The 20374-nt window shown below is 44.1% G+C and overlaps 2 protein-coding genes across 8 annotated transcripts in view; one reads left to right on the forward strand and one right to left on the reverse strand.

The window, feature by feature from the left end:
- LOC122204271 (60S ribosomal protein L6-like) overlaps nt 1-20374 on the forward strand; it is a 738693-nt gene that overhangs the window by 582634 nt on the left and 135685 nt on the right. The window lies entirely within an intron of this gene.
- HECTD4 (HECT domain E3 ubiquitin protein ligase 4) overlaps nt 1-20374 on the reverse strand; it is a 190776-nt gene that overhangs the window by 49141 nt on the left and 121261 nt on the right. For all 7 annotated transcript variants that reach the window (XM_042911721.1, XM_042911718.1, XM_042911719.1 and 4 more), the window contains 15 exons: nt 20112-20247; nt 19859-20000; nt 19592-19758; nt 16466-16612; nt 15670-15854; nt 13257-13410; nt 12051-12331; nt 11666-11855; nt 10555-10636; nt 8671-8873; nt 7883-8018; nt 6878-7060; nt 6245-6409; nt 5680-5849; nt 4649-4764 (listed from right to left, as the gene is read on the reverse strand). In XM_042911721.1, the coding sequence (XP_042767655.1) occupies nt 4649-4764; nt 5680-5849; nt 6245-6409; nt 6878-7060; nt 7883-8018; nt 8671-8873; nt 10555-10636; nt 11666-11855; nt 12051-12331; nt 13257-13410; nt 15670-15854; nt 16466-16612; nt 19592-19758; nt 19859-20000; nt 20112-20247 (2457 nt within the window). The remainder of the gene's footprint in view (nt 1-4648; nt 4765-5679; nt 5850-6244; nt 6410-6877; nt 7061-7882; nt 8019-8670; nt 8874-10554; nt 10637-11665; nt 11856-12050; nt 12332-13256; nt 13411-15669; nt 15855-16465; nt 16613-19591; nt 19759-19858; nt 20001-20111; nt 20248-20374) is intronic.

Genomic DNA, 20374 nt, shown 5'->3' on the forward strand with positions numbered 1-20374 from the left:
TCCTCTGTCCCCGTATCCCCCCCCCTTTCTGCCGCTCACCCCCTTGCGCTCTTCCCCCCTTAAAAAAAGTAGTCCAATGGAAGTAAAGCACAGAGGTTGTTTAGGATATTGGTGAGAAATTTATTGACTTATACCTCACCGACAGACACTTGGCACCTAATGCGACCCAATGATACGGATTAGAAGGCAACAGGAAAGAGGAGACAAAGACCAAACAGATTTAAAGTGGAGGAAGAAGCGAGGCCAGGCCATGGGGTGTGTGGCCCCTGTCCTTTCTTTACACCTGGAGTGGGACACACGTTCAGGCCTATGCTTCCCAGGGGACAAATCAAAGAGGAAACCATTCAGTTACAAGATTCATGAAGTCTGTTACATATGTATACTAGTCATAAAGAGCCCAGCTAACTTTGATAAACACTTTCTGATTATTACTGTTCAAATTTATATACAAAATACCAGATGATCCAGGGAGTGACGTGGGCAACAATGTCCTTACAATAAAGCAGTAGCCAGTGTCGGGCAGATATTTCAAGGATGATGGCTAGAATCCTATCAGGTAAGGGAAAAGCAATTCTTAGGGGGAAGAATGGCAACTACCTGGCGGGGGTGAGGCACATCTACCATGAGATAGGCTTAACAGAAGAGGAGTTTTTACGCTATCTACTGTGAGAATAAAAAGTTTCTACACTTCATATTCAGGAAAGGCAAGACTGACTGTACTACAGCCAGAGTAACAAGTAACAGCCAGAACTGGCTGTGAACTCATTCCAATCTGTAAATGACAACTTCACAGTGGTAACTATGCTCAGGAAAGCCAGCCTCTCGGTGACAGCTCCATGCTCTTGAGGGCCACTCAAAGCAGGCCTTCAGGAAGCTAACTGTGACGTGGAAAGGCAAGATGCAAGCAGTAAAAGTTGGGAGAATAACACACATGTCTAAACACAAGAGAAAAAGCACCTGGCTTATGAAGCTGATAATGGAAATGGGGAGGAAAGGGCTAAATCTCAGGAGCATTTCAAAGGAAGAATAGAACATGGCAACTGATTGGATATGGAAGGATAGGAAGGAGGGCTCTGTCACATTTGACTCCATATCTGAGCCTCAAAAATAGTCTGAGTATGACCTAAAACTGGGAAGTCAGAAAGGAGAGCTGACTCTAGAGGAAATAATGACTGGTTTTAAATGTGGGGTATTCATGAGGCTGGGGGTCCCTCTAAGAGAAAGAGCTGAGAGGCCTGGATAGCAAGGGAGGGAATGCCCACAAGCAGAAGCCACAAAATTGAAGGTGGGTCAGGCAAAGCTTAGAGCAGGTCGGGGGCCCCTCCCATCACGACTGCCCAGGCTCACCTTCAACTGATGATTCTGACTTTTGGGTGGAGCTTGGAAAGCATTTTAAACCTGCTTCCCAGGGATTCGTATGAGGTTTCAGAGTCTGAGGGGAACCTCTGGCTCAGGGAATGTGTAGATTTAACAAGGTAGGGAGAAGGAAACACACCTGAACCTGAGAAGTTCTGGCTTCTGCAAGAATAAAAGGTGGGAATTTAGGGCTTTCTATATGCTTTTTCTTCAGTATCAATATGTTTCCTATGCTATTTCAACCAAGGGATCCAGTTAACTTCACAGAAATATTTCTTCATGGGAAAAAGCTCTGTAGCATAGTGCTATCTGAGACCAAATGGAATTAGGTATTCTTTTCCTTGGATTAGGGAAGCTATAAAATTGAGATGGGGTAAGTCAACATGACAATGGCCAAATCTTCTGCTTCATTCCAGATGAAGTAAAATACTGGAAGAAATTCATTGAAAAAAAATTTTTTCATTTGAAAGATTCAGATAGTGTGTATAAATTTCACATGACATTTTCATACACAAAATAAAAAATCTTGATACGTTAAAAAATAAAAATTGAAGAATTCTTTCCCTTCTACCCACCGTCTTGAGTCATTTATTAAACAGCATTTGTTGTAAGGACAGTCTAAGACTCTCTTGTGGGCTAGAAGAATCCACTGTAACCCAGATGTAATCTAAACTACAATCCAAAGTAACCCAGGTCCAGGGTAGGTTTGTTGACTATTCAAGGTTAAAGGACTGAGAAGCCAGCAAACTTTCATATGTACTTTAAACCTCAGAGCTCTTTCTGGTAACCTAATAAATGAATTATTAAGTACAATTATATTTGACATAAGACACCATTTTCGGATATAAATTGACGTGTATAAGCTCACAGTTGTCTCTTTTGTGGCAATAAGTACTTCCTACCTATTTCTATCCAACTCTTTGTGGCAACAGAGTTCTTTTCCATTAGGGAAAATGGGTTAGGTGGGTTATTGTTAAAACCATTTGAGACCACTGCTCCAAATTACGACAACTCTTAGCTTGTACATTAAGTACCGAAGTTAATCTCACAGATCAAAACTCCCTTATTCTATAATATGTATAAAAGGATACTCAGAATCCTACAGAAAAGTGACTGATTTATTGAGCAAGTATATGCTTGCTAAAAAATCACTAATGTATGTCTTACGATGCAACCTAGGCTAAGAACATTAAAAAGCAGAGGCAGGGAACTAAGGCCCAACCTCAAGTACAAAGCCAAGTTATGGGCAAACATTTGGTCACAAGCAATTTCCCCTGAGAAGCCTAGCAAATTCCTTTCCTTCTGTCCTTATTCTTATGCTCGGGGTCTCTCTGAGGTTTATTAACTGGCTCCACAGCACTATCCTTAAAAAAGGAGGAAAATTTGAAGAGTAAAACACATACAGAATAAAGAGAGCAGAGACCAACCCACAGAAATTGGTGCCACGTGAAAAAAACCAAAAATATAAGGACAGTAAAGAGATTAGGGAGTGTCTGAAAAAGCAACAGAGAAATGAGAAATAGTAAATAATACGGATAATAAAAATGACTCACACACATGAAGGATAAAACCAAAACCATTATGGAAGTTAAAGGTGCTCATTTATTAGTTACAGTTCATGAAAAGGCCAGCTCTAGAGCACTGGAGGACGCTAATCTAACTGGGAACAATTTCATGTGGAGTCCAATTATATCCTTGGGGACAAACCACACGCTTTCCCTTAAAAACAACCAGGCCAACTACCCATTACAAGACCGGTGAAGACAAGAGGACACATTAAATGACACCACACAGATACAATCCACAGAACCCAGACTGTGGGAAACCCTTCAAAAAAATAAACTGCAAGGCAAAAAAGAACATGATGAGGGGAATCTAGATTTTGAAAGGAAATTCAAAGACATAGCAATGAAGTTACAATGGAAGAATTTTATGTGGATCCTGATGCAAACAAATACAGAAAGAAGTATGACTTTATGAGAAAATTAGAAACTTGAGTGCTGACCAGATAATAATATTAAATAACTACTGTTAATTTTTCAGATGTGATAATGGTATTGTGGTTATTTTTTTAAGGGTCATTTTTTAGGGGTGCCTGGGTGGCTCAGTCGGTTAAGCGTCTGAACCTTGGTTTTCGGCTCAGGTGATGATCTCAAGGTTCATGAGACTGAGCCCCGCATCAGGCTCCATGCTAGCATGATGACAGTGTGAAGCCCGCTTGGGATTCTCTCTCTCTCGCTCTCTGACTCTCCCCCACTGGCGCTTGCTTGCTCTCTCAAAATAAATAGACTTTAAAAAAAAAAAAAAAAAAAGAGGTTCGTGGGTTCGAGCCCCAGGTCAGGCTCTGTGCTGACAGCTCAGAGCCTGGAGCCTGCTTCCGATTCTGTGTCTCCCTCTCTATCTGCCCATCCCCAACTCATCCTTGCTCTCTCTCTCTCAAAAATAAATAAACATTAAAAAAAAAAAAAAGTTGGTCTTTTTTAGGGACACATACTAAAATATTTAAGAGTAAAAGGATATCTAAAAATATAATCCAGGAGGGTATAGCATATATGAAACAGGACTATGAGTTGTAACTGTTGAACTTGAGGGTTCATTATACTAGTGTACCTATTTTTGTGTTTGTTTAAACTTTTCAACACACACACACACACACAAACACACACACAGATGGATGTTAGTGCAAACTCCTGACTGAATTCAAATGTAGCCAGTGACAATGGTCAGAAAGTATCTGCAGCCTTATGGGTTCATAGATAGTTCTAGCAAGGAAACAAATGCAATGAAATTAATGGAGGACACTGACATGGTCCTCAAGTTAAATTTAAAAATGCTGGTTTCCAGGGCACCTAGGTGGCTCAGTCGGTTAAGCGTCTGACTTGGGCTCAGGTCATGATCTCACCATCCGGGAGTTTGAGCCCTGTGTCAGGTTCTGTGCCAACAGCTCAGAGCCTGGAGCCTGCTTTGGATTCTGTGTCTCCCTCTCTCTCTGCCCCTTCCCTGCTAGCACTCTCTGGCTCTCAAAAAGAAAATAAAGACATAAAAAAAAAATTTTTTTTTTTAAATGCTGATTTCCTACTTTGCATGTAGTAAAAGCTGTTTACATTTCTAGATCTGAGATAAAAGTTGTGATAAGTGCTGTCTGCAGAGCTCAGCAGTTTGATGTGTGTGTGTGCGTGCGTGTGTGTAAGTTCATGCACGTATACACAAATGTTAGCATTCCATCATCAAATTGGAAATGTACTGACAAACTCAATAAAGTCGGGTGGAAAGGAAAGCCACAGGTACTTACCCGCACTGCACTCCTGGGCTACTAGGTTGAGCACTTCAACAGCTGCGGGACACTGTTGTATGAATTCTTCGCAAAACAAGCTGTCTTCTAAAAGCTGGGCCATGACCAGGCATGCTCTTAATGTTAAAAGATTTACAATATTTCAAGGTCATCAATGTTCATTCTCTAACAAGTTAACTGTGAAAAGCATTTCAATCAATTCTGTCCCGTAATTTACAAAAAGATTCACACTCCCCATCCCTCTTGCTTTTTTTTTTTCCACGCTCCCCCGAGCTGGAGTGGGTCTAACTTTCCTTGTGCCCCACAGTAACTGCTGACACTGCCGACAAACAGAGAGGGGGAAAGCGGTTGCCGTCTCTCCTAAATGCAGACACAGAGTGCCACGCGAGAAATCAGCATCATCTCTTAACAATGCTTCCTCATCTGTGCTCCTCGGGCAGTATTAGTGTTCTGGGAACGAGAGGGACCCAAACGCTTGGAAAATCTGTATGCTGATCTGTCACCTACTTCAAAATGCATCTTAGAACCTTCTAAGAAGTCCCATCGCCAAAAGAGAACCTTGTTACCGTTGTTTTGTGCCAAATAAATGCATTCGCAAGAAAATGCTACTCTTCCTTCTACACCAACAGTTGAGGGCGTTCCCTAGTTTTCTCGTCATCGGTTTGGAAAGCGACAGACCAGATGTATGCTAATGTAGCCCAATCCATTTACACAAGGTAGAGTGGCAGAAGGATTCCCGGGACAGAACAAAGTACTTTTACCAAAGCAAAGCGGTGGAGCCTTAGGCACACTTTCCATAGACCACATCTTGATTGCTTACTTATTTTCTTAGGGGAACAGCTAAAGTGTTTCAAAGTGTAGAAATTACACAATGCAACAGAACTTGCAGAAATTGGGGAATGCGACAAAAAGGTAGTCAACAAAGCTCAAGACAATGGTCTCCGTTCTCACGTTGGCATGAACTTCACCTGTGGACCCCCTAAGCCGGGAGTGGAGTCCCCCCGCCCCGCCTCTGTGGCCTGGGTGCTCACCTTGTTCTTATTTCAGCCAGGAGCCGAACGACTGCCATCACAGGAGCTGACCCATCTCCTGTTGCAGGAAGTGAGGTATGAATAGAGAGACTTCCCTCCTGAGGAAGCAACATGGACTGGACTGCCTGTACTACCTTCTCAGTAATGGACAGTTTATGAAGAGGCAGTGCCTGATGGTGGTGGGGGGGGGGGGGCATGGCAGAAAGTTAAATTCAAGTAGTTAGTTTATAAGAAATGAGGGCATTATTATCTGGAGTTAATTCTCCCAATTTCAGTTAAAAAAATAAAATCACCATACAGAAAACAGCAAACTAGACCAAAACAATTAAAAATACAACACACTGTGGAATATTCCTAACCAAAGAAATGAATCTCGTCACCTAGGTGAAATTTTCACATAAATGTTACTATTAAATAATCATGCCCGATACATAAATATACATCCCAAGTAGCATTTAAGATCACCAGGTATTTGTGCCTCTGCACTATGAATGTGCATATTGCTCATTACAGTATGGTTACCATTTGCAGTGACATGTGATAATGCATTTAAAAATCACCTTACCTCTGATCTTGGAACACAAAGTCTAGACAATGGAATAGTCAATGTGTCTGACGCTTGCGAAGTCTTTCTACAGTCTATGGGTGGGAATCTGACTGTAGCTATACCTTCCTGTTCGTTGATAGAAGCCACTACTCCAATGCTTCCTGATATTCCTCTACCTAAAACCTAGAGACAACGATGGATTAGAACTACCGACCAGCAGCGATGGTGTTCGTAACGCTCTCATGCGACAGGCGGGGAGGAGCAAATTCACAGCTGTTGTCAGTTGGCATTACAAGAATGCAGGAATTACTGCATGTTTATTACAATGCAGGTACCATGCACTGAATGGGAGTTAAAATAATAGGCCCTAAAATCTATGTCAAGGTCATCACAAGATGACAGACTCTCAAACTCCCAACTCTAAAATATTAGTGACACCATAGGACACAAGTATTACAGTTAACATTATATAACACTGTACTAATATTTAAGTGATCTGTAGCACAGTGTGGATTAGAATTCGTGAGTTTCTCAGATTCCTTGTTTAGCTCAAAAGAACAAGGATCTTTGTCCATTCGGGTGGATGATGCCATCTAACAGATGATCAATTAATCAATGGATGCAGTGACTTGGGAAACGCTGGCTGGTTACCTGAACCTCAGACCCTATCTTGATGGTCTCTTTGAATCCTCCGAGAGCACACAGTGCCGCGACAGCCTGGCGGGCGATTCTCTGAAGTTTGGCGAGTTTCCTGCCACTGCTGCTGCCGTTTTCCAGAATGCTCTCTGCGTATTTCCCCAACTGTGGAATGTACATCAGTGCACGAGACAGAACCTACATTGAAAAAGCAGCCATGTAGTAGGAGTTAAAGCTTTAGTCATTTTTGATACTAAGAGTGATGAAGTGTCTGTAACAATGCCTGGCTCCCGTGTCCCGAAGGAACTTCGGTTATGGGAGGGATGAAGTAACTACGAGGTAGGACCATTGACTGATGCCGTATCTGCCTTATAGAATTAGGACTGCACACACACAACCTCAGCATATGGGACAAACACTGTGTTAACTGAACGAAAGCAAAATCTTAACCTGATGGAAAACCATCACAGCATACTGCCTACATCTCAATACCCACTTTCTTTGAGGACGTGCTATAAGGCACTCACTTGAAAAATGACAGTGGGAAAATGGGAATTGATTACAGATCCCCAGATTTTAGGAAACTAGACTTCTGTTTGTAGTGATGAATTACTGATAGAGCAGTCTGGGGGTATAAATCACAGGGACCTCCTCAGGACTCAGTAAATACACGTAACAAATCCAATAAACCAAGGCTGTGTGATTTCCTAGTGTCAGTACCAATCAAACACAAGCAAAGAGAAACAAGGAGTTCCGTTCTTTCCCTGAGAATACAGTCTGGTCTTCTGCAAAATTAGAACTGGCAGTGACAGGGGACATATATTAACAGAGGTGAAACCACTAAACCAAAGCAAATATGTGGTGTTGGTGGGGGTGGGAGAACAGCTAACCAGTCTGTCTGGCCAATTTGGGAAAACTCTCTTTACTAGAATAGGACCCTTGCTAGGCAGGATTCAAATGCTGAAACAGAACACAAACTTCCTCCTCGCTTCCTCGATTAGGCAGTGACACCGTGCTAACCTTTTCTGCTGTCGTGGTCCATATCTGAGCAGCATTTGACTCGGGTGCCATCAGCAAGCTATGAAGCAAGGCAATCACCTCTGCGGCCATGCTGTTTGCCACGTGCCCGCTGATGAAGGGTCGGACGGGGTCAGTCCTGCAAGCGTCAGGAGGGAAAGGGTCAATGCCCAGGGATGGTTAAGAATGCAGATGGGGGGCTTTTAGGGTTATCATCAGATGGAAAATTTTTCTAATCATACAGGAAAAAGTGGATTCATTGAGAAAAAGAGATGCTAAATTATCATCAGGAAAAGAAAAATCACTTCATTCATATTCCTTCCGGTAGCTGAAGAATCCTCTGAAACAACACACCTCAACCTTGAACCGCGTAAACCGTCAGGACAGAGGGAAGACGCCTAATTCCTGGCTTGAAAGAATAGAACACCTTGCAGACTTGTTGGAGGCAACACTCACTCCTCTCTACTCCTTAGAGGTTACTGTATACAGTTGGGCTGGTGGGAAGTATCGTTTGGAAGAAACAGAGGCAGTAAGACCTGAGTTTACTAATGCTCAGAAAAGCCGTAGCTGGTGTTCCTGGTGGTGGCCTTTCTCAGAAATACAACCCTCTGGCTATAGCTGCCCACTTGGCCAGCAGTGCCACCCTATTTACCCGCCACAACCTCGGCTGGGTATTTTAAGCCCTCAGTCCTCGTTTTCTGGCAGGTCGAGGGGATGACAGACGATAAAAACCCAAACCACAAGTCCATTACAAAGTAGCTCTGAAAAAAACGTGGACAGGGAAAGACTACCTTGCGAGCTCCGAGTTCCTCTCTCGGCAAATGGAGGTCTGGGCGGTTTTCTTCTTGTCGCCTGTGGACAGTCCGCTCACGGTCTCTGGGTTGATGGACTCTACAGGTGGCCCAACGCTGACGATGAGGCCAGACTGTGCCCACTTGGTTGCCTTCCGAAGAGCGGCTGCGGCCTCTTCTGTAATCACTTCACAGCAGCCGCCCTGGAGGGAGGTTTGAGACAGTCACCACACTCAGCTTCCTTACCTGTTAAAGCCCGCTTCCCGGTTACCAAGGCAACCCGGGCTCATTTCTAAAAATTCACATGTCAAAATACTATGTGTAGAAAGTTAATTTCCCATAAACATCCCATGTCCTCACCCAGTCACACAATTGTTAGTCCTCTAGATTTGTTTCCATGTAGTTTTTTTTTTTTTTTTTTTAATGTTTATCCATTTTTGAGAGAGGAGAGACAGAGCATGAGTGGTGATGAGGGGCAGAGAGAGAGGGAGACACAGAATCCGAAGCAGGCTCCAGGCCCTGCGCGGTCAGCACAGAGTCCAACGCGGGACTCGAACCCATGAACCATGAGATCATGACCTGAGCTGAAGTCGGACACTTAACCAACTGAGCCAGCCAGGCGCCCCTATTTCCATGCAAATTTTGGCATACATAATCATGGATCTCACTTCACACAGTTTTTCTATTTATTTTTATCAGTTAACAAAAATATCACGTGTTTTGATATCAGTATACACAGATCTACCCAGCTCTTTATATAGTTGTATGGTATTTCATTGTATGCATATAATTTAAATTTTTAAATTAAAAAAAAAACTGAGGTATAATTGACACATAACAATTTGTTTAATCAATCCCGTATTTAGGGGTACACAGATTCTACTTTGTTTTCTTATCAACAGAACATGAAAAGCATGGTTGTATCTAGATACTTGAGAAGGACTATTTACTCTCATCTTGACTGCAACGGGTATTCTCAATCTTAACTTCGTGTGACAGATGAAAAAGGATATATTACTATTTTTAATCCTTTGTTGTGTAATTTGTAAATGTGGGCATATTTTTCTATTTTTTATGAGCTATGTGTCTTTATTTCTTATCTATTACTCTTTTAACGTTTCACATGTGATCCTTTTAAAGTATTATTAGGCTACAAAACTTCATTTTTTATTTCTTACTCTTAGAGCAAGAGAGAGCATGTGTGCAACGGGTGAGAGGGGCAGAGGGAGAGACGGAATTGTAAGCAGGCTCCACACTCAGCATGGAGCCCGATGCGGGGCTCGATCCCATGCTTGTGGTATCATGACCCAAGCCAAAATCAAGAGCCAAAATCAAGAGTTGGACGGTCAACTGACTAAGCCACCCAGGTGTCCTGCAGTTTTAGGCTGCAAAACTTTTTTTTTAATGTTTGTTTATTTTTGACAGAGAGAGACAGAGGGCAAGTGGGGGAGGTGTAGAGACAGGGAGACACAGAATCCAAAGCAGGCTCTAGGCTCTGAACTGTCAGCACAGAGTCTAACGCGGGGCTCGAACCCACAGACTGTGAGATCATGACCTGAGCTGAAGTCGGACACTTAGGCAACTGAGCCACCCAGGTGCCCATAGGCTGCACGACTTTCTTAACAGAACTAAGAAAAAACTTCTAGGTCAAAACCAAGAGGTCTCTTTTATATTTTAACATTAATGACAAATTGATTCTAACTAGTTCTCTTGAAAACAGCTTCAGTTAAGCCAGTAACTTCGATTTCTCACCCTGCCTCCTTGTGGTAACTTGAATTTATTTATTTATTTATTTTTTTTAAGTGTCTCTTGAAAACCCAAAGCATGGTAAGTGCCCTTCAATCGTGGGTCTTGTCAGGGCAAATATTTCCGTATCGGGTTTACCTTCGTCATGTCTCGATCCATTTTCACAACTTTCTCCATGTTGGCGCCAGTGCCAAGTCGGAAGGGCCGTCCTTCGGAGCTACTAGAAGGGAAGGCAGAGAGAGGGGGCCATCTTACGGGCAAGGTCAAGGTGGCACTGCATGCCCGTGGGGCCCCCTAGTGCTGGTCGGAGCTGAACAAAATCGAGACTCCGAACCTATGATCCCAAGAAGGCCTGGGAGGCGCTCGGGAAGTGGTCTAAATCCCAAAGTGAGGGGACTTTAACTGCAGCATGAATTGGATGCCTCGGTGCGAATGACTGGATGTTTCTGACAACTCAGCTTCCTCTGCCTCTCCGAACACTCCTTCACCAAATTTGCACTCTAAAATCCTGCAACGCCCAAGAATGCTTCTTGGTGATTTCCGCATCTAGCAGGCCCTGCCCGGCCCTATTGGTTCATACAGTAGCCCAGGAGTGCTTCCAGCTGCCATGATGGCAGACAAGGGACCAATTATGAGGAGGACACCATCGTCCAATCATTTATCTGGAGAAAAAAGTCTTCCGCCTGAGACATACACAGGCGTCCTCAACTCCCTCGTGCGCCGTGGTAGGCCTTCCCATCGCCCGGGCTCCCGCTAACAGGGCCCCGGGGGTCTGTAATCTTTGGACAGTACGTATATTTGCACTTTCCCGTCGAGCAATCATACCATTCACCTTCGGTGAATTAAAGTTTTAAAAAGTTTCTCTTATTTCTCCACCTCACAGTCAATGGTATCCTTAAACTGACCAATGGCTGAAAGATGCCAATAACTAAAACCAGCCTGCGTCATTCCTTCTCGAAGCCCAAATCACACTGCAGGCTCTCCACCGAGCGCAAACAATACATTCTCAACAGGGCGTTTGCTCTCTGTTGGGTCTGAAGAAACAGTACCGAGTCACGGATAACAGCTTGTACTCTGCGGTCAGAGGCCTGCGTCTGTGACTCAGCTCTGCCTCGGTTCCTCCACTGTAACAACAGGGATGCCAGGAATAGCGGTTGCTTCTTAGGGTTGTCAAGAGGGTGGAGATAGGGGATGTACATAAGGGGCTTACAGGGTCTGAGGACACAGAGCTATTACGATCATCAGTTACCTCAGCAACGGCTGGAGGACCTCATGGGACGACTGGTCTTCCCGCTTGTGGATAAAGATAGACAGCTTGCCATCCACCGCTTCACTCTCTTCTCCAGGATCTTTGTCTCCTTTTAAGGAACTCTTGGGACTGGTTTTCGTCAACGTAGTGTCAGGTTCAGAAGCAGTTGGAGAGAGGACTGTCTGACACCCTTTAAAAGCAAACAGAAAGATCACAACGTTATTTGTGCAGCTCCCCGGCACAGGGCAAGCTCAGGTTTTGGAGTCCCTCTTCCTCCCCGTCCCTTCTCCTCCTGTCTCACCATAGGAGGCACAGCGGCAGCTACAGGTGATAGACCGTGGGAAGCTCGGCCTGGCCTGCCCCGGGAAGTCCGGGAGCTGCTCACCTGGGACCACGTAATCTGCCAGCTTTGCTAAGAGCAAGGAGGCTATCTTGGACGCTGGGTCGCTGGGATCCTCCTGCTCACTGTTTAGGGAGGGCACGGAGTAGCTCCACGGTGGGAGCTCCACGTTGCCACAGTCTTCCACGCTCATCAGCGGGAGCGCCGCCCGGCACAGCTGAAGGATGATAAGGACGAGCTTTGGAGATGGGCGCTGGTCAAGCAGCAGGGAGAGGAGCTTGGACACACAAGCTGGCTGGCTCAGGATGGCTTTACCTATGTGACTCCTGGAAAGAGGGAAGAAAAGGCACACGACACTGGGCATGTTGGTCTGCAGAAGCTCAGACGTGAGAGTTCCCTAAATGAGGACGAACAAACGGACTCACGAGGAAGACACACATTCGGCATTGTGTTTTTATAAAGGAGATCTGAATCTGAGCTTTTCTGTAAATATCTAATGAAGGCTCACAAGCGACCACTCAAAGCGAAACATTTCTGAGCAGCTGCTGATGCCCAATGTTTACTTAATTGCGATGCTACAGTTCAGCATGATTCACAGGGCACTACGACTCTGAAATCCAAACTAGGAGACTTTCCGTTTAACCTTTTACTCCTTTTTAAGGGGTGCTTCAAGACCGAAGATACCACACAGTATTGCATAAGCCTCAACAGTCTGCGATCTGTCCCAGCTGAACCTGTGACATCTCACTGAGAAGAAAACCAAGTCGAGCAGAAACCAAAGAACAGCAGCCTTATGTAGACAAGCCGCTGTGGACCTCACCACTCACCCAGGATGTTATCAACCAACCGCCACCCCCCCCCCCCCCAGATTATCTTCTTTCTGAAGACACGGTATGAGAACATGAGTCAGTTACAGGTCCTGACTGATTATTCTTTACCTTGCTCTATGATGAGGGTAAGGACTTGGGGTCACTTAATGCAACTGTACCTACTTGAAAGGCTAACAGCTGTTGCCAGCAAAACATTAAAGCAAATGATATCATCTTATAATGTAGATATTCACCTAAATAATCCTCACACTTTGGAACTACTATTTTTCCAATGCTTTTCTTCTCTATTGTTCTTGAAGCAGGAGCAGGTCAGGATGGCCTCAGCATTTAGACGTTTCAAAGACAATCACCACCCAAAGGAACCCCAATCATTCAAGAGGAAAGCCGCTTTCTGCCACAGCTCCGGCTGGGCCTCCCATACCTTGAGAGATCATTGAGAAGACTAAGGACATCCTGGAGGGCATCGTTCCCGGCGGCCTGGTTGCCACAGCACTCAGTTGCTCGGGCAAGATGGTTGGTGAGAAGGCTGGACACCTGACGGGCCAGCCCTGAGTGCACGGCCTCTGTGGAGCCACCTACAGGGTTTAAAAAAAAAAAAAAAAAAAAAAAAGAAAGAAAGAAAAAGGAAAAAAAAAAAAGAAAAAAGAAAAAGCAAGGTGAGAACCCGAGGAAGCCATGGCGAGCCTGCAGGCATGGTGAATCCTCCCTCTCACCCTCCCTGCATTAAAGCCCTCCTCTTGCCCAATCTTTTCTCTAACCTACTCAGTATTCCATTAGCTACCAAAATAGTGTCTCCTCATTAGATAACATCTGCACGTAAAAAAGATAATGATTTAATGTTGGGACAAGACATTATTTTTAATGAAAACCGAACAGAATTCACACAAAACTAAGGAACATATTTTGATTAATAGGGAAGAATCACCATTTTCTTCCTGTGATGAAAACCTGTTGATTTTTATTGTTTTGAAAAAAAATTTTTTAACATTCATTTTTGAGAGACAGAGTGTGAGCAGAGGAGGGACACAGAGAGAGGGAGACACAGAATCGGAAGCAGGCTCCAGGCTCTGAGCTGCCAGCACAGAACCCGATGTGGGACTTGAACTCACAAACCTTGAGATCATGACCTGAGCCGAAGTTGGACGCTTAACTGCCTGAGCCACCCAGGTGCCCCTAATTTTTTTTTTTTAAGTAGGCTCCACACCCAGCGTGGAGCCCACCATGGGGCTTGAACTCCCGACCCTGAGATCAAGACCTGAGCTGAGATCAAGAGTCAGACACTTAACTGACTGAACCACCCAGGGGCCCCGAAAACCTGTTGATTTTTAAAACCCCCATCCTACCTCTCCTCAAACACAATTAAAGACCTTTTGGGATCTTTCCATTTTCACTGTAGATCCAGAGGTCCCTCCCCGCACCAAGCAGCTCTTGTAAAAAGCCACACAAATTAGCTGTCATTTCCTCAACTTTCTATGCTGTCTTGGATCCCTGTGCCTACACACACTGTTTATTTCTACATGAAAACGTTCTTTATCCTGTAAGAATAACTCACGTGTCACCTTCTTGGGGAAGCTTTGCCCAATCTCTAGCATAGCTGGTCTGTAGGAACCTCTGTGCTCCCTCCGCACTTCACGTGCACCTAAAATATGGCACTGATCACACTGTAATCATTTGTTCATTGGTCTATTTCCCCCACTGCACCCTATTTCTTAAGAGTAAGAGCAAAGTCTTGTTCATCTTACGCCTGGCTCTCGACAATAAAGTGCACAGTGAATGAATAAATAGAGAAGTCAACAAGCTGCATACGCAGGCCTGGGATATTATGGGATATTCAACTTCACTTTTTCAACTGGATTGGTAAAAACAGAATTTGGAAATGGCACTTGAAAATGCAACTAAACCATTTCATAAGAGTATTTATTTGGAGACTGTTAGCAGAATTGACAAAAAGGAAATGAGGTATCTTTTCAATTTGCTGGCTTACTGTACTCTTTCAGGTGATTATCATTCCCCAACCCCCCACCTCCCCAGCCACAGCTTTACTGAGGTATGACTGACAAATACAAGTCGTACACAATTTAGGTGGTTCAATGTGCATTTTTTAAAAGGTCTACATGATTATAGATATGTATATATACTCTGAAAGGATTACGGCGATCTAGTTAATATATCCACCACCTCACTAATTACCTGTGTGTGTGTGTGTGTGTGTGTGTGTGTTGTGTGGAGAACTTATTCACTTTGTAACTGGAAGTTTGACCCTCTGACCTACATCTTCCCATCTCCCGCTCCTCCTAATATTCTTAGCAGCCACCATTCTACTCCTGGTTTCTAGGAGTTGGCTTTTTTCTTTGTACTTAAAAAATTTTTTTTAATGTTTATTATTTTTGAGAGAGAGAGAGAGAGAGACAGAGTGCAAGTCAGGGAGGTGTAGAGAGAGGGAGACACAGAATCTGAAGCAGTCTCCAGGCTCTGAGCTGTCAGCACAGAGCCCGACATGGGGCTCGAACTCACAGAATGTGAGATCATGACCTGAGCTGAAGTCAGATGCTCAACCAACTGAGCCACCCAGGCGCCCCACAGGAGTTTGGCTTTTTTAGATTTCACATATAAGCAAGATCATTCAGTACTTGTCTTTCTGTGTCTGGCTTATTTCATTTAGCACAATGCCCTCTAGGCTAGGATATTATTTAACGTCAGTGTACCCATAAATTTCCAGAGAACCATGCTGACGAAGAGGCTCTCCTGAAATCATTAATTGATTAAACCCATAATTAAATAAACACATCAACAGAAGAAATCGATGAATTCTGAAACAGGATCCTGCTTCTTACCTTCTTCTTTTTCCCACTCAACACAGCGGTTGGCAAGCACCTGGAACGCTGCCCAGGCCATGGTGGCTACCTTCTGTTTCTTGGTTTGTTTCTCACTGGAGCCGGACTCCGTCTGACTGCTCAAGCTACACAGTCGGTCCATGAGCTGCACAAGGCCACTGCGAACCAGGCACTTCTCTTCACTCCTGGGCCAGGCAGGAAGGGTACATGAAATAAACATAACTGACCAACCCTCAGGAAACTCTCACTTAAGATCCAGGTTATCAAAGGGGCAGAAAACATGCCAGTATCCTTCTTTACCGCCACATAGAACCAAACACAAAAATACTTCTTTACGGTGAGGATTTCCTTCATAAATAAGAAACTTCAAGTTCTGGCTTGTTCATATAGAATAGCCAAGTAAAAACAGAAGGTTGCTATAACAGAAAAAAAGTTGTATATTTTATCACGAGGGGATTCATAAGGGTACTGAGAAAATAAATGTGCATTTGCAAAAAAATTTTTGCTGAACATATTAAATAGTTTCCTAGAGGCCTTTTTCTTTCCTTCAAACCTCTACTTTTTGACCATGTGATATAATCCCTATTGGCCGCTTTTGATCATGTAGGAATTCAATAATATGGAATTTACATAGAAACGCTAGGTGTCTGCAGGAGGTAAACTCATTTAATCACAGTGATAGTGTCACCGGATAATCAAAGCAAAAAAACCCCAGGGAATTTTTTAATTTAGAAGTATTTTTATTTAAGCAACTACACTGCAATGCAAGTCACCCACAGTAAAAAGCCTTGCTTACCTGGTATAAGGTATGGTACACAAGAGTCCGATGCTATTTGCACATGCGATAGGGTAACGAGCACACAGAGAAACCACAGAGGTCATGGTCTCGCCAAAGGCTTCCTGGACCTGCTCGACCATCCCACCACAGGTTAATTCTTCAATTCTATGAAACAGAACCAAAATGCAGGCTTCCTGAGCCATGGCAAGTAGACCGTGAACATAAGAGCAGGCACGTTCTGAGAAACCCAAGAGTGTCTAGATGAATCCCGAACTGAAGGGATGTTAGAGATCACCAGTGTTTCCCAGACTGCAGGACCACAGAAGACTGTTAGGCAGCATTTCTTAAGTTGCCTCAAACACAATGCCCATGCTCTAGAGAAGTCTGGGGAATCCTAGGCTAAGTCAAGTCAAGCAGGGTTCTCTACTGTAGGACTACTCGGAGCCTTACAAGGTTAAGGTCCACAATAACTCTAAGAGCAAGAGAATGGTACCCAACATTTCCCAAACGTATTTAATAATGAAACCATTTGAAACAGGCCTGCAATATCCTAAGCAGCACTGAATTCTGTAAGTGTAATTGTACTCATGAGAAAATCAAGGCCCAAATAGATTAGCTAAGTGTCCTTGTCAAGTTCACACTGTGATTATTAGCAGAGTATGAGAATCCAATTGATATGAACTAAGACTTTCCCAGTGTAAAAACACAACCTGGGGGCGATTCTACAGCAATTAATATTAGTCGAAAACTGGAACTATCCGGAGTCATCTACAAAGACAGGCCATAGAATACTGTTTATAATAACAAAAATAAATAAAACCTAAGGATGAAAAGTAGGGATTGAGCCATAAATAAAGGTTCGGGAATACGATGCAGTGGCTACACAGCCACTAGAGACATTACAGGAGGGATCTATGGTTAGAATAAAGACAGAACAAATACACTAGAGTGTTAACAGGTTTTATCTTGAGATGCTGGATTTACAGGTGATTTTCTACTTTACACTTTGGGATTTTCTGCATTTTTTCAAATGTTTGACCTATGACATTAACGATTGACGGAAAAAGGAATAATGCTGCCAGGGTTGTGGAGAAATTATTCTGGATGGGGCGCCAGGGTGGCTCAGTCGGTTAAGCGGCCGACTTCGGCTCAGGTCATGATCTCGTGGTCCGTGGGTCCGAGCCCCGCGTCGGGCTCGGTGCTGACGGCTCAGAGCCTGGAGCCTGTTTCGGATTCTGTGTCTCCCTCTTTCTCTGACCCTCCCCCATTCATGTTCTGTCTCGGTCTCAAAAATAAATAAACGTTAAAAAAAAATGGATAAGAAAAATTATTCTGGAAGTAAGCTGTGGTAGCCAGTGCTACTCACTGTGCCTTGTGGCTTCCCTTTGGTTGGATGAGCATGTGACCAGCCTGGCCAATAAGCCAGAGCTCTGACAAGGGGACGGACAGCTTTTGAGACAGCGGCCGCCTCCTCTACTGGGCTCCTGGGAGTATCATGGGCTGGGGCGCACCTGCGCTGGACATGAGCAAGCACTGAAGTTTTGTTTTGTAAACACGGAGATCTGGGAGGGTTTTGCTTCCAAAGAATAACTTGGCCTCTCCTGATGGACACAGAAATTTCTCAAGATATTCATGCGAGCTCTTGCTAGTTAACACATTTTGCTCCAGCCACTGACCCCTGCTTATTGGCCAGAACTCCTCAAAGAGCTGTCAGGAGACACAAGCAGCCCCAAGCATCTACTCTAGGACCTGCAGACAAATGCCTTTTCTGTTTCTATCTGAAGATCTTTGAAGCCCAGTAGGGAGCAGTATAGAAAAACTCCTCACAAATCCAAAACGTTCTTCAAAGTTCTTATCTACGACTAGGTTTTTAGAAATTAATTTCGCCAAGGGGCGCCTGGGTGGCTCAGGTCACGATCTCGAGGTTTGTGACATCGAGCCCTGCATCGGGCTCTGTGCTGACAACTCAGAGCCTGGAGCCTGCTTCGGATACTGTGTCTCCCTCTGTCTACCCTTCCCCCATTGGCACGCGCTCTCTCAAAAATAAACATTAAAAAACAAATTTTAAAAGAAATTGATCCAGTAAAATAAGCACAAAAGTACACAAAAATATAGGTGTAAGAATGTTACTACATCACTGCTATTAATGCAAAAATAAAACAAAACAGAAAAAATGAAGGAGGGTAAGAGAAAATGAACCATGTGTCCACCAGAAGGGGATGAGTTAAATAAGACGTAGCCATCCATATAACAGAGGTCCATGAAGTTCTTAAAAATGATAAAGCAGGGGTGCCTGGGTGGCTCAGCCAGTTAAGCATCTGACTCTGGATTTTGGCTCAGGTCATGCATCTCACGGTTCATGGGATCGAGCCCCATGTTGGGCTCTGCGCTGACAGTGCAGTCTTCTTGGGATTCTCTCTCTCTTTCTGCCCCTCCCCACTCATGCAGGTGCTTTCTCTCTCTCAAAACAAACTTTAAAAAGAAACTATAAAGTTGGGCACCTGGGTGGCTCAGTTGGTTAAGCATCTGACTTTGTCTCAGGTCATGATCTCACAGTTCGTGAGCTCAAGCCCCGTGTCAGGCTCTGTGCTGACAGCTCGGAGCCTGAAGCCTGCTTCCGATTCTGTGCCTCCCATTCTCTGCCCCTCCCCCACTCACGGTCTCGGTCTCTCTCTCTCTCTCTCTCCTTAAAAAATAAACATTAAAAAAATTTTTTTTAACTATAAAGCAGATCTTGAAGTAATGACATGAAAAGAGATATATCCAACATATATGAGCAAAACAATTCTCATAGCAGTGTTCTATTGTAGTATAATATAATCTGAATTAAGGGGAAAAAAATCACACACATACATACTTCTGTGTACAAGGAGGAACAGCCATTTATGTGTGTGTAATTGATACAACAAGCTCTTAGTTAACAGGGTGGAATTCAGAAGAGGAGGAATAAAGGGACTTTGTTACACATGCTGCAATTGTTAAAAAAAAATTGTGGAATACTTTTACAAAAATAAAAATAAAGATATTGTTTTAGGGGAAAACGTTAGCAAATACCCCTGTCTAAAATACGGCCTCATGAATAATCTTTGGAATGCCTCTTGCACACTCCAGACAGGACGGTATGAACTAATAGAAACAACTAACCTGGGTCCTCCCTGAAGGACCATCGTCACTGGACCCACGAGGTGCGTCACACCCCCAACGCGCACAGCAGCCGTCAGCAATTCCCGCATGTGCACTAGGGCCTGCTTGCGAGTATTTCCCCTCCGCCACCTCGTCTGTGCAGCCAAAAGAAAGCTGCTGCTGGACACCTGAAATGCATGAGAAGGAAGTCCACCTGACTCTTGCTGACTGCCACAGGCCCCCATGCCATTAGGCGGTATTCCTCTGTATTCAGCAAAATGGACATACAGCTTGGTCAGGGTTGGTGCCGATGAAAGCAAACAGCTGCCCCAGCAGGACACTGTAGGTGGGCTTGTCCCTGCTGTCCTCGATGGCCAGTGACTGCAGGAGTGTGAAGGAGCTGCTGCGGTGGCTGGTCACGTGGCGCCGCCTATGGGAAAGCAAAACAGCGCTAGATCACAAAAGCAGAAATTCAGGGAGTGTGTTTTGATGACTGTCTTCAGCTCACGTGGGAATCCAACCTTGGCCATTAGTCATTTACCTCTGATTTGCTCGAGTAAATTCCAAATCTTCATTACCAATCATTTCCAGGTCAGAAGGAGCCGACATGCTGCGAAGAAAAACAGGCTGCCGCACAGCATGAGATATCACCTTTGTTTCTGAAGCTGATTTACAAGCTGAAACAGAAAGCAATAAAAAGGTTGGCGTATCTGCTATCCGATTTGTAAGGACAGCAACAACAGCTACGCTATCAGTCTAAGAAAGATACTCTTTGCTTTCTAGGAGACTTCAGGATTCTCTAGG

The sequence above is a fragment of the Panthera leo genome, chromosome D3 (genome assembly GCF_018350215.1).
Source record: "Panthera leo isolate Ple1 chromosome D3, P.leo_Ple1_pat1.1, whole genome shotgun sequence".
Lineage (NCBI taxonomy): Eukaryota > Metazoa > Chordata > Mammalia > Carnivora > Felidae > Panthera > Panthera leo.